The sequence below is a fragment of the Cryptomeria japonica genome, chromosome 6, assembly GCF_030272615.1.
Source record: "Cryptomeria japonica chromosome 6, Sugi_1.0, whole genome shotgun sequence".
NCBI lineage: Eukaryota > Viridiplantae > Streptophyta > Pinopsida > Cupressales > Cupressaceae > Cryptomeria > Cryptomeria japonica.
The window spans coordinates 522,086,466-522,101,751 of NC_081410.1; the positions used below are offsets into that span (position 1 = coordinate 522,086,466).

Consider the following 15,286-nt stretch of genomic DNA (forward strand, 5'->3'; position numbering starts at 1 on the left):
TCAACATATGTATTAATCTGATTATGACCCAAAGTTACTTGTCCATGGTGCCACCATTCGTGTGCTACACCATCAAGATGTAATGCTGCATATTTGATTGCTTCATCTTCCAGCATAGGATTTAATTGAAAGTAGGTGTCTAGTTTCTGCACCCAAGCCATAGTTGTGGTTTTCCCTGACCCATCAAAGTAAGGGATAGACATCTTACCGATTTTCCTCTGTAATTCACTATTATTCCCTCGCTGTCCTCTTGGCCTATGTTTCATTCTGACATCCAAGTACTCTCTAAATGTCATTGTTGACCTAAAATCATCCCCTGATAATAACCAATCTTGGTGTATCTCATCCTGTAATTCTCTAATTGTCAGTTCATTTTCTGGTTGCACATTTTTAACAGTGAAAGTTGGCATAAAAGGTCTAGTTGTTCCTATTCTTTCCGGTTGATTATTATTGACAGAATGCTCATCTCTACCCCCATTGTTTGCCCCGACATTATGGTGTTGATTATTTCCATTATTTTGATGTTGATTAATAAACTGGGTCATTAAATTAGTCATTTTGTTGACATTGTCTTGCATATCTTGTTGACTTCTAATTAAAGTTGTTATGAGATCCCTATTGTTTTCTAGTTCCCCCATATTGTTTGTTTCAAAAATAATCTCTTCGTTAGTTTCAGTATGGATGTCCTCAATTTCAAACTGAATAGAAGAACTACCTTGTGCTAAAGGAGAGTTTTGATATCTGTTTTGTCGAACCCTAGTATTCGAAAATTATAATTTCTCTAGTGCATACTCAATTGTGCATAGATTTTTCATGAATTTTCCAACTAAAAAAAAAACACCTACAGGCTGGCAAGATTTCTAAGTTCTGATACCACTGTAAAATTCCCTAGCTAGGATTTGATTGCAATCAATTGTATAACCAGAACATGGCAGAAGATTATTTATGTAGCACAGCCAATGGTAGAAATAAACATCTTATTCAGTATTTTCTTTATTTGGAGTCTTCCTTATTTGCATTGATTCTAATTCTACTTTAGTAATCACTGAAAAATATAGCAAACTAGAATAGACATTGATATCAATTTATTTCTTCAGAGACAGGGAAGAGAATACTTTTCATGATGCACCTAGTTGGGTAGTGATGTCCATTGATTAAGATTTCACGTTGATTCATAACCCTTCAATAGAAGGCCATAATGATATACTTCAGGTTGCAGCCGATTCACCAAAGCGTATAATGGTTGTACAAACATATGCATCGATACTAAAACTTTGCACTTCCACTATATGCAAACACTATGAAACCCTCCACGGGATATCCATTTCCTCCACACCGCGATGATGGTAAAATCTTCCTCCCACGTTAACTGTCGGCACCACCCATATGCAGTAAGGCAAACTTTCGCGTCACTATCCGATATCGGGTTACAAAGGCACGCTTAGACGTCTTTCGTTGATGCAGTGTTTTCGGTTTGCGGAGGCACTAGCGATAGTGTGTGTGACACCGTGAATGCTACCCGCAATTCCATTGATCATATTTGCATTAATATGCACACCCACGTCATACACCAAGGATCACTGTTGACTTCACTCTGTATCAAGCAAAATTGATTCTTCTCCAGAATCGTGTGACCAATAGGTCAGTTGAAGACTGACGAAAGACAATTAAACTCTGAAATGTGTATTAACACAGGCAGGAATCAAATCTTTTCTTCCACGCCTTATCCTTCAAACTCACGCCATGCTTTTATTCATCAAACAAGTTAGTTTTATTTCTCGTAAGAACTACCTTAATAATGAAAGATAATTACGGTGTTTAACTTTATAAAATATTAATTATTTATATTAATCCAAAGCTAGTATATTAATATAAAATAATTAATATTGTTTCATATTTCCTTTCCGCAATTTAATTATTGGGGAACATTACACCTCATGAAAGATCGGGTCCTTCCAATAGGAAGAGGCACAAGGGAATTATGTTTGTGGTTGGGTGGAAAAGCCCGTTATGATGCTCTCCCTCTCCCATGTTATGATTATCAGCAGGAAATCTCTAAACCCTTCTCTTTCTTTCAATTAAAATTATTAATTTTTTATATGACAGTTATTTTCCATTTCAATTGAAGAAGTTAGTTAGATAGTAGCTTAGTTAATGAATTGTTTCCTTTCAGCTGAATTTGAATGTAGTTGTTAATCTTATTTTTATTTGGTTGTTACTCTGTTCAAGTATTATGGTTCTTACAACATTCTTTCCCACAATGTGACAACATTTTTTGAACAAGTTTTCCAAGAAACCATCAAAACCAAGGGCCTTGCCTAGTAGCAATTGTTATGGCCAAATTGATTTTCTCCTAAGTGAAAGGCTCCATTGGCAATTTATTATGTTCCTCCATAAAGATTTTGGAATGCAACTGAACAAAGGGCTTTGTAATCTTAATTTAGAGCCCTCCCAATTATTGTGTAGGTTTTGAAAATAATTCACAACTTCATTAATAATCTCCGTGGGATTGCTAGAACATGTGGTATCCAACATCTTAATGCTAGTGATTCTATTATGTGATCTCCTTACCTTGGTAGAACTGTGAAAGAATTTAGTATTCTCAATTCCTACCTAGATCCAAATTTCCCTAGACTTCTACCACCAAAACAGCTCTTCTGTTTCCAATAATTCTACATGCTCTTTCAATAATTTTATTCTTACAGAAAAGTATCCTAATTCATTCCATAACTCAATACTTCTATTTGGCATAAATAATTCTAAATCCAATACGCCTTTGGCCCTTGTGATAGAAATTTGGAGCCTCCTTATTGATAATGCCAAACTTCTTTGGGGCCTCTTGAAAGGTAGTCTTCGACACATCCTTTGGAGTGTATCCATCTGCACTTGTTCCAAAAAATCATTGGCATTTTCTTTTCCCAATATATGCTTTGGAGATTCGAGAGAAGCAAATGCTAGTTTTTCGCTTCTAGGAATTTCCTTCTCACCTCTACTAAGATTAGTCAATGCTTACTTTGGTAACCCCTAGTCTAGTGTCCATACATCACACAAGAATTGCAATATGTCATATGTACTATAGTTGAAGGTCTATAGATAATATTTGATGCACAAGATATATGGTTAAGATCATGCTTTTATGCTTAGGCAATAATATAGAGTTTAGGGTTTATGAAAGAAGATTTTAACTTCTAGATTTAAAAATTAAGATTTAGGCTATAGGATTCAAAATTCTAATATTTGGGATTTAGGGTTTATTATGAAAAAATATCAAATATTAGATTTTTACATTATGATTAACAACTTATGGTTTTGAACAATGGCATTAAAGTTTTATGTGTTGTGCTAGGGGAAAGGATCCAATAGTTGTGCACCCTAACTTCGCGCTTCTCAAAATCCTACATGGAAATTTCAAATCACTCCCAATTTTTTACAACAGCGTACTTGGCAAGTCCCTTGCTTATAACTAAGGTTTCAAGGCCACATCAACATTCTTTTTGCCAATGTTTCCAAAACAACCCAAAAAAAAAGGTGAAACCAATAGTCGTGCAAAAGAAGGCCCCATACTTGTCCAGTTGATGTGGCATCACATGATTGGTTGCTTTTTACAACTCAGTGTACATTTCATTCAATTATGTTTAGTCGTCATATCAATAACTTTAAAGTCGCAACTATTAGTACAATGTTGTCAAAAAAATTGGACATTAAATCAACAACTACCACCACAAACAATTAGATTTTGTTCAACTAGATCCTCTCCCCTATTAAGGTTTGAAGATTATGATTCAAGATTCAAACATTATTGTTTGTGCATTGGACCTAGGGCATAGGGTTTGGCATTTGGGATTTAGCCAATACAGCTCAAGACTTTAGCATTAGGTTAAGGATTTGGCAATAGACACTAACATTAAGGATCTAGCCTCTAGCGTCCAGGATTAAGTTTGAAGCACTAGAGTTTAGGATTGAGGATATCATCAAAATTCAAATACTTTCTTCATATCTTTATATTGAATTTTTTAATTCGTAATTGTGTTTATCATATTTTCTCATTTGATTTGCTTATAAGATAGGCACATCGCTTGCACTCTCAATCCTAACTTTTTTAACAGTTTAATTTGTTAATAGCATTCAAAGTACTTGGAAATCTGTAAGCCTGCAGCAATGAAGCAGAACCAAAGTCCAAAATAATAGCTTCATACAATTCTTAACATTGCATTAATTCTCTCTTCTTGTTGATAATGGTCAGTGAGTGTGATCTGAAATTTTGATACAGAAAATGCATGAGTTCAATTTATAGCACTTATGCCAACTTCATGAACTGTGGAATGCTGACACCAACCATTGCATTAATTGCTAAATAACTAAGATACAAATAGTAGCCTTAAATTCTTCTGCACTTGAAGATAAGACTAGCTTCACCTCCAATCAATCACCATATTAGTCTTGCTCTTGTTCAAGGCCACAAATACATATGGATTCATTAGGACATCATTCCATTTACTCTATGGTAGTTAACAACCTTAGTCAATGAAGGGAAAAAAGGAAACCTATCGTGTAACCTCCCTGGTGAGAAGAAATGTTGCTGCAGTGAGGCTTCGTTTAAAATATATACTATGGAACGATATTGAACTCCCATTGACTTGCAAGAGTAAGGTTGACTATCCTGATTCTGTACAAAGAATTTCCTGTAAATATGAAGCCATAACCAGCCATGAGCTAATATAATGCAATGCACTTTGAAAAATTGGCCCACAATTTCAAGCATTCTGAGCACGTCAGAAATGGTTGGTTGCTACAGTTTCACCTGCTGTTTTTCCTCCATAAGTTGTTTCCGACGTTCTTTCTTCTGGCGAAGGCATTCCCCACACCAACTAGGAAAATCACGATGGTGCTTCCTTAGCTCCCTGAATACAGCACTGTAAATTAGAAGAAAAAATTTAAAAGTTAGTAACGAATTTTTACCCTAGTGGACAAGACGTAAGTGTGAAATTGAAGCCATTTTCCAATAGCCGCATCCATATGCACTAGTCTAGAAAGTTCTAACACATTTTATTCTTTCAGTTGTCAAAAATTAAAAATACATCTAAAGAAATTAATGGAGACCTTGATGCTATATGTAATACAGTTAGATCTAGGATACAAGAAAAAATATAATAGTCATCCAACATTCATTTCAAATGGCTCTTTCAAACTAGCCTTACTGAATTGCACTGACATTTCCATTAAAAAAGAACGCGAAAGACAAATTTCTCAAGAGAACTTGTATAAGAAATCATTCCTTCTAGAGTCGCAGAATAGAAAATTTTCTACATGTTACAGTAAGAATGGAAACGTCAATAATCAGAATATCTTAACAGGAAATTGGGGAAAGAACCCAATTTACTGGCTTAAATTTATTCATTAAAGATAAAGGACATAATATCCTTAGGCTGTGAACATTCACAAAACAATAAAATTCAAGTGTCTAAAAATTACAGCATTAAAGAGGATAGATTCCAAACAGGGAGCTCAATAAGGTAAAACTTGTGAATAAACAGTTCCTAACAAGATAAGCAATTTCAAGATTGTTTTCTTTCCAACTAGCATATTACTGGTGTGATTCAGTAACATTAGATGGCTACTTTAACATGATTACAGAATAGTCAACTTAGTACTTGTATCAGTTTCTACCAAGAACGGATTTCAAAGATCACTTCTTTCAAAACCAATATGCTACTTGATGCACTTCAATAAAACATTAAATTTGGACAGATTCTTCAAAATGACAACAAAAAAACAAATTAGTAATTGTAAGCAAAACAAATATGGCCAAGTTACACAAGGTTTTTCTTATTTCCAGAAATCCCTATATACAGTGTGGCATCAAAGAATGGGAAGCCAAGGCATTCCATAGACCCCTAGACACTTTTTGTGCACATTCACACCACACGCACTCAGAAGCTTGAACCTGGGTCTTGCCTGAGCAAGTGCTTAGACTTTATAATCAGGCCACTATCTACAAGAGCACAAAATATTATGTATCTAATACCAAAACCAATATTAGTTCCCAAATTAGGAAGAAAATAGGAACGTGAATGTTTGACAAGAAGCTTTTCACCAAAAAATTGGCATTCATACATTTTTTGATTAAACCTCTACATACAATGATTCATGCAGTACTTGTGCATATTTTCATGGTATGTAATCATGCTTTCAACTGAAAAAAACTATAAACTGTATACGTTTAATAAAATGTTAATACAAATCACTGGTAGAAATTTTGGATAGACCATCAGAAAGATGTGATTTGCTAGCAGCTATTCAGCATAATGGAAAGCATTTAAATACCATCCTAATGCAAGCTACAATTAATTACTGTGGAAGCAATGCATTTGCTACCCAGACTCAATATAGCCTACAAAAAAGCTTGGCAACTTAACATATGTTGATAGAGCATTCAATTAAATCAATGATAACAAAAAACCTGAAGGTTTGCATGTATTTAGAAAACCTGTATACTAAAAATTTATAGGAATGTATTCATTGAATTTATTATATGTATATATTAAAATTGTTAAAAACTGGAATATTGCATGTACTTTGTAAGTAATAAACAAAAGTCAATTAATTTAAAAACAACGTAATAATAGAACATTGCAAGGATACTTTTCCTCAATAAGATAGATAACAAATCTGAATAATTTACCATGATTGGCAATTTTTTGGTACACAGACATCTACTCACTCCCAATATGTCAGATAGCCATCCACCCTCACTCCCAATATGTTAATAAGAAGATGATTTGAATCTTTCTAGCCATAAATATATAAGTGGTGGTTGTTAAAGCAGTCCTACTCAGTAACTATTTTTACATACTGAACTGTAATGGGACATGCATTCAACTTCATGTGCCATGCGGCTCCACATCATGCAATACTGCACCACCACTAACAAATGTTGCATCATTGCTATGTATTCCTCAGCTCAGGAGCTTTACACTAGGGAATTAGCACCATCTAATGCAGCTCCATATTCTAAGCACAACTTGATTGGATCATCAAATGTTTAAGCACTACACCCAACACCTTTTGCATAGTTAACACCCCATCTCTCTCTCTCTCTCTCTCTCTCTCTCTCTCTCTCTCTGTCTCTCTCTCTATATATATATAAGTGGTGGTTGTTAAAGCAGTCCTACTCAGTAACTATTTTTGCATACTGAACTGTAATGGGACATGCATTCAACTTCATGTGCCATGCGGCTCCACATCATGCAATACTGCACCACCACTAACAAATGTTGCATCATTGCTATGTATTCCTCAGCTCAGGAGCTTTACACTAGGGAATTAGCACCATCTAATGCAGCTCCATATTCTAAGCACAACTTGATTGGATCATCAAATGTTTAAGCACTACACCCAACACCTTTTGCATAGTTAACACCCCATCTCTCTCTCTCTCTCTCTCTCTCTCTCTCTCTCTCTCTCTCTCTCTCTCTATATATATATATATATATACTCAACAGTTAAGTATTTTTATGTTTTCTCATTTGTTGTTACTACCATTTAGCATAATATAAATTAACATATTTTAATGTATTTTCTAGCATAAATTACATATGATTTCATTAGAATTTATATTTTTTCATATAGGAAAATAAGAACATAGATTAATAACAAGCAATATGTAATTTAGAATCTTTCATTTATGGTAAATCAATCCTTGGTTTGGTTAGTAGTGGAGTTTGTATATATTTTTTCCCTTTTTTTATGTTTTCTCTCAGTTTTCATTCCCTCTCTACATCCTTGCCAAACCCTCCTATTTAGGAAGTTGAGTCTACAATCCAACACAATTCTTTCTTCATCCTGATGATGGATCAAAGAGTGTGATCCAAATGTTGATATAATATATTTGACACAATTATTTCCAGAAGCTTTCTCAAATAAGGATAATCTTGTCAAGACCTTCCCAAAAAACCATTATTTCTGACGAGAAACAGGGCATAGGATTGAAATCCACCCCATGATTGTCGAGGAGACTCGCTGCTCTATTGTCATTCCCAAAAGAAATAGGAGAAAGAAATAACATCAAGATCCTTACAGACAAGTAATGCTTATGCCAATAGCACCTTGACCATCCTACTAATACAAGTCCTAGTCAATCCTTGAATAATGATCAAAGAATCACCTTCCAGAATTAATTTACTACACACATGTTGTTGGGCAACAGGCAAACCTTCCACAAACAATGTCTACTCAGCTTCATTATTTGTTCTGAACCCCAGGAAGAAGGATCTGCTAGTGACAAATTCTCATGTTCATTCCTGATGACTATCACTGCACCTACAAAGTACAAAGCCTCGACTCCCTCCTAGAGGTCCCATCAAAGTTAATGTTCAAGTATCCACCTCGTGTTTTGTCGAATATATTTCCTTTGCCTTATCCCATTGACAGGGCATACATTTCATTTTTATTATATATAATGTAATATAATAAATGATATATTAATATTATTAAAGTTTAAATATATTAATTAATTTTTTATTTTATTATTAGAAACTTCTTATTTTATTTTTTTATTTTTAGAAACTTTTTTCCATTTTTTAGGGATTCTTGCTTTTTCTATTTTTAAAAGGGGGATCTCAGGTTTGGTCGGTTTGTTCAAAGTCATGAGGTTTTTGGTAAAATTTTGTATCTCCAGGATGAAAAACAAAGATCCAAATTCAAATTTGTTCCGGAAAAGCATTTGATCTTCAAAATTTGTTAAGATCTTCGATGAAATATTTTTGAGAAGTTGAGAAAATTTACAATCATGGAGAGGAAAAAAAATTTGAAAAGGAAAAGAATTTTCAAAGTCCTACATGAGAAGGAAAGGAATTTCCAAACTCCTACACATAGCGAGAAAAAGAATTTTCGAAGTCCTACACAATGAGGAAAGGATTTCACCAACTGCGCCTTGTTCAAGGAAAAGAATTCATGAAGTCCACCTTGTACTAGGGAAAATGTTTGCCAAGGGCGAGGAAAAATGTTTGCCAAGTTCAATCTACAAGAGGAAAGTTTTTGGTGAAGTCCGCCAATATGAGGAAAGATTTTGGGAAACTCCGATTTTGAAAGAGGAAAGTTTTTGGTGAACTCCACCCAGCCAACGAAAATGTTTAGTAAACTCCAATTTGGAGAGGAAAAAATTTGGTAAAGTCCACCTAGAGGGGGAAAATTTTTGCTGAAGTCCGATTTGGAAGAGGAAAAATATTCACCAAGTCCGCTATGAAGAGGAAAATATCTTTCAAACTCCGCCTTACATAAGGTAAGTTTTTCGTCAACTCCGATTTGAGAAGGGAAAATGTTTTGTGAAGTCCAATTTGCATAAGGAATGAAAATCATCAAAGCAAGGAAAAGATTTCACCAAGTCCGATTTGGAAAAAGAAAGATTGAGTTCAATTTTGGAAAGAAAGGTGATGAGTTTGATTCATGAGTTCAACTGGAAATGAAAATAGAAACTTTCTTAGAGGACTGAATTCAACAAGGAAACAAGACCATTTAATAAATGACTAAGTTCGATGAATGTGAAGAAGATAGAAACAAATCAACAGTGAATTTAGAAATGCAAATCGAACTTCATGAGATGCATTATGCTTACAAGGAATTAAACATTCAGTCTTTCATTCAAACAGCTCGCATTTGACAAAGCAAAATATTTGGAGAGCAAAGTATTTCGAAGTTTCTAAGGCATTTTCAAAGGTCAAGGACATTTCAAAAGTTTCCAAGGCATTGAGGGGGAAGCAAACTAAAGTTTTTCAGACCTAAACAAAGATTTTCATCTATTTCTCATCTACTTTTCAAGGTGACGAGGGTATTTTAGTTCATTTTCTGCCTTTTGGTGAAGATTCAAAACACATCTTTGGTGATTTTCAATCTACTTTTCAAAATTTTGGAGGAGATTTTCAGGATATTTTGGTCTGATTTTCAAATATTTTCCAGAATTTGAATCTGATTTCAACTTTAATTCATAGATTTTGGGACAAGTTTTTCATTTTTAAGGGCCAATTTCAGTCCCAAACTCTCAAATCAGACCAAGTTTTTCAGGATTTTACTAAGTCATTCTTCAATTTCAAGATACTTTTCACATTTGCAGCCTGTTGATTATCTAAAATGTTGAGGAATTGAGGTGAAAAGGACCAAAGTCAGAATTCTAAATGACACCAAAAACTTCAAATTTAAACTCAAAGTTAGAATCCTAACTTATCTCTTTTTCGTTTTGCAGATCATCGATGACAGAAGAGACGGGATCGTCAAAGAAGACACAAATGAAGTTCCACGCGAACAAGGACTCCCAACCTGAATCGAAGATGTCTTCAAAATGGAAGGAGGAATTTCAGGGCATCAAGAAAGAAAAGTCCTCAGACTCTGTGAAAATATAGAAAGGGGGATTTCATCTACAATCCTAGACCTACTAAAGCAATTAGGGCAACTTCTTGAAGGATTTCATCTCCTGGAGAATTAAAGAGAAGCTCCCAATCAGAACCAGATGGAGACAAGAAGGGTATTCCAAACAAATTTCCATACTTGGACAATTTCTTGACACAGATTGAGGAATCCAAAAGGATAAAATCAATCCAGCAATCAAGAAAGAAAATTTTAATAACTTCAAGTCCAGACATTTGCTCCAAGGGGAGCAAGCGCAAAGGACAGAGTCGTCAGCAAGGAAAGATATTCTAAGGCAAGTACATGGAAGAAGAACAAAGTGACCATGGAGGACATCCAACATGCTGACGTGGCGGCCATAGATGGAACACTCGCAAAGTACTCAGCAAGTTTCATAAACTCGCTGAGTTTTTGAGCTCTGCGAGTTTTTACCACTTTAACTCGCAGGGAAAACTCGCTGAGTTTCTAAAAAAAACTCGTCTAGACTAAAAAAAGAGGCCCAAACATGTCAAAAAATTATCTATTTTTTGTTTAATCAGGTCAGTTTCATTCTCTTCATCAGAATATATACATGAAATATAACATTTAAGTATAAGAAAGGAAAAAGACTTTATACTTTAAGTTATATTTCATGTATATATCGGTAGGATGTTTGAGAATGGTTTCAGATCTCTAGGAGTTATAATGCAAATTCTAGGTTTTAGAAGATCTTTTAATTTTTCAGACTTAGTCAAATTTAAGTAATCATCATGCTCCTATCAACATTCTCTCACTCACTTTATCTGCCTCGAATTTTAGACCTATCTATCTCCCTATCACTCTTCCTCCATCCCCCTCTCTACCACACTCCATCTCACTCTCTCCTCTCTCCCCCAAGATCTAGACCTATCTCTCTACCCCTCTTTTTCTCACCCTCAGACCACGGCGAGGGGTGCTACTCTCAACCTAATTTTAATTTGCAGATGCTTGGTGGCAAAGTTGGGGTGGAAATACCCCAAATCTCAAAAATTTTGCCCTCAGAATCTTATGTCAACCTTGTAGTTCATCCAGTTGTGAGCACAATTAGAGCTTGTTTGAACCCATCGACACGAAGAAGAGGAGCAAGTTAGCTCAAAAACGCCTCAATGACCTTGTCTTTGTGCAATATAATCTTCGATTGCGCGTAAGGAATGTAAATGATGTCCAATTCTCAATTCAATATGCAAGATATATTCTAGTTATATTTTATTGATCTATGTATTGTCTACTTATATGATAAATCTGATTGTCTACTTTTGTATGGCAGGTGAGAGGAGCATTTTATATTTTTTATGTCCTTTTTCTTAAATGCCATATGATATATATATATGAGAGGGGAGGAACAAGCAATGCCTTGACCAGTCATGTCTTATGGACATGACCGATCAAAACACTACTTGATCGCACCCTTTGGTATAATATCAACTGGTGTTAAACATATTTGTCAGCCCGATATTAATCGGTGATCACATAACACATAACATATTTGCCAACCCGATATTAATCGGTGATCACACAACATATGACATATTTGCCAACCCGCTATTAATCGGTGATCACATAACATGTGACATATTTTCCAACCCGATACTAATCGAGACTTACGTAACATGTTTAACCGATATGCTAATCGGTATTAATTATGGCGTTTGGTATTGCAAGGTAACCGAAGTGAATCGGTGTCTATGTTAACGGACACCGATCACTTAACTAATGGTTATATTCATTAATCATTATATTCAAAGTAATACTGATCGGTATATGGTTGTATTAATGCTTCGAATGTTTTCCTTAACACCCGATATCAATCGGTGTGAGTTTATCACATCTCCCCGATAACAATCGGTTCAAGCATAATCATTAAATACTAATTGATGTTCAGTTTACCGATAATCATCAAATCGGTTTTGCAATGGTTATCCTGATTTGCTAATCGGTAAATGCAACTAATATAATAGATTATCACATCAGAATTCTATGATAATAAACAATTATGTATAAATAAAGAATGCTTATCAATTGAGGGCATGATGATATTCATTTTAATAATCGATAGGATAAATGATTGAATGAGAGACTTCATTTATCTCTCATTCAATCATTTATATTACCGAAGCTATCTATGCATTAACACTCCCTCTTAGCTAGGTAAGATAAAAGCAAACAATATATTCAAGCATCACAATTCAAATCATAGTTAGCATTCTCCACTCAATCTAACACTCTAGAAGATTATATCACCTAATCACATGATATAACCTAAACATGTGATACAACTGTCCATCACATAAATCTTGTGATGACAGGATATCACCTAAGCATGTGATATCAGTATTGTCTAAACATGCAATCCTTAAGGATAATCATAAATTCTCATCTTATCCAAGTTGTGGTATGTGCAAAAAAACACCTTATACAAATGTCATATCACCTAATCACATGATATGAAGTATCACCTAGACACATGATACAAATGTCCATCACGTCAATCTTGTGATGACAGGATATCACCTAAGCACGTGATATCAGTATTGCCTAAACACGCAATACTTAAGGATAATCATATGAGAAAGATTTAAATTCTCATCTTATCCAAGTTGTGGTATGTGCACTAACACTTCATATGAATGTTTTACCACAACACAATCATGGCTTCATCCATGATCCACCAGAGATCCACCATGATAACTGGTTTGGACATTATAAGATCGTCACCTTATAATGTCTCCATACAAGTGTTCATTATCTTGAGAGATCGTCACCTCTTAGATATGAACCCAGGGGGATAAAATCCAAAAATGTCCTGTCATGACAAAGAAGTTTACACATTAAACATGCAAATACAGATTACAAAGCAAATTACCTTTCTATCATACCTAAACCTTTTCTGAAGTGATCAACCTTCACTCTGAAAGAGGTTTGGTCAGAATATCTGCAGTTTGATCTCCAAGGGAAAACCCTCCTACTCGAGGGAGAAACACCCAGCATAAAAATGTCTTCTTTATATATCAAATATGTCTAGCAATAATGCAAGATGCAGGTCCAATATATGTTGCTTCACTCCTTGAAGTAAATTTCACAAGAACAAATCTGATTGGCCTTCTTCACAGGATCAATCTACTCTAACTAATATATAAATTGCTCTTCACTTAAATTGAATGGATCAGAGAATGAGTTTGCATCTTCTATATATATGAGGGAGGCACCCTTTCACAAGGGGTCGGTCCTCAATGACACCATCTGTCTCTTCACAAGGGTGGCCACTACAACATCAACACTCCCTCTTAGCTAGGGAGGAATCCTTGTTAATAAAATAGTTATGAAATGACATCCACCATGACTACTCCTAGAGGGTGGAACACGATTCATCATGGTATCCAACATGATGACATTCATCATGGCTATTCCCAGAGGGTGGAACATGGGCCTTCTCCTCAAACTTCTCCCTCATAGAGAAGAGTGTATTAACAAGGGCTTGCTCCTCAAGCTTCTCCCTCACAGAGAAGAATTCATTAAGCACATCTTCATGATGGTGTGGCTCCCTCTGAGCCTGATATCAACCTTCTGACCTCTTTGTCTAAGGTTGCTTCTGATGAAATGTTAGACTCCCTCTGAATCTAATATCAACCATCTGACCTCCTCTTCGAAGAACCAGATCGTAAGGACAAATTGTATGGGTTCTTCTTCTTCGATAAATACTTACCGCCATCAACTCAGTCCTATGACTGCAAGCATCAAGTTCTTTCTCCCTTGAATGAAATCTCTTATGCTTCTTGGTCTGTCCTTTCTTTATCTCGAAAGATCACCTACAAAACATGACTTATAGAACTCTGGTATGTACTTAGCAAATTCACCACTAGTAGCATAAACAAGAGCCCCTATGGTCAACATTGCTTCCTCATGGACTGTTGCACTTCTGCAAGCAAATACTTGTTTATAGATGGAAATGTGAAATTTTAGGATCTCTACTAAAGTCCCCTCCATATTCTTCCTGAATTCTTCATCACATATAGTACATCAAAACTCTATAGCCTAAAGAGCAACAAGCTCTTCATCACTTTTAACTGCTTTTGTTGTGATTCCAAAGAAGTCCTGCATGTAAGGGGCAAGTTTCTCATAGTACATTGAAAAAATTGAAACAAGATATTCAAATGCAGCTTGTCGTGTGTGGACACCTACTGACAATGTTTGATTCACAAATAACACGCATAATGTAATTGCATGAATTAATAACATAGGAAATTCATGACCATTAATCAAACATGGATTACTTATCTCTTTGTTTATTAGTCTTCCTCGCAATCCAACAATTGTTCATTCCTGATTCTTTGCACTTGAAGATTTAGATCTCATTTGATGGTTGCTCTTTGATACACATACTTTTAGTTGTTGTGCTCATCTGACATAACCAAGATCTATGAGATGTTGAGCCCATATGCCACGTACAGGACACTCAGCAGTATCAATGTGGCATCGATCTTCCTCAATAATCTCCCCAGCCATGCATTCAAATGAAGACCCTTCTCTGCAAATCTGTACATGCTATGTAAAGAGAGTATCAAATTGGTTTTGTCTACAGTAAGACCGTTGCTTCTCATGTCGCTCTCTGACTGGCAAATATATGAGTATTGTTTCCAATGTTGTGGCGCTAGTGCCAAACAACATTTAAAGATAAACCTTAATGCCCAATTCAATAGATCGAACTATTAATCACAAAAACTTGCTAAGTGATTCGATACACAGACAATCCATCAAATCTATGTCAGATCGAGATCTTGCCGCCTCCCTTGAACTTTCGTTGTTGATCAAATTTTTATTTTTATTTTTTATTACTACAGCAATTTGTTCTAGTTTCATAAAGACATTTGTG

The 15,286-nt window shown here is 35.2% G+C and overlaps 1 protein-coding gene across 6 annotated transcripts in view; it reads right to left on the reverse strand.

The window, feature by feature from the left end:
- Positions 1 to 4,207: 4,207 nt before the first annotated feature.
- The window catches only part of LOC131067961 (2-oxoglutarate and iron-dependent oxygenase domain-containing protein CP2), a 104,005-nt gene continuing 92,926 nt past the window's right edge, over positions 4,208 to 15,286 (reverse strand). For 3 of the 6 annotated variants that reach the window (XM_058003133.2, XM_058003131.2, XM_058003136.1), the window contains 2 exons: positions 4,802 to 4,913; positions 4,208 to 4,666 (listed from right to left, as the gene is read on the reverse strand). In XM_058003133.2, the coding sequence (XP_057859116.1) occupies positions 4,478 to 4,666; positions 4,802 to 4,913 (301 nt within the window). In that variant the 3' untranslated portion in view covers positions 4,208 to 4,477. Of the gene's footprint in view, positions 4,683 to 4,801; positions 4,914 to 15,286 lie in introns of all 6 variants that reach the window. The other 3 variants (XM_058003134.1, XM_058003132.2, XM_058003135.2) reach the window with 3 other exon arrangements.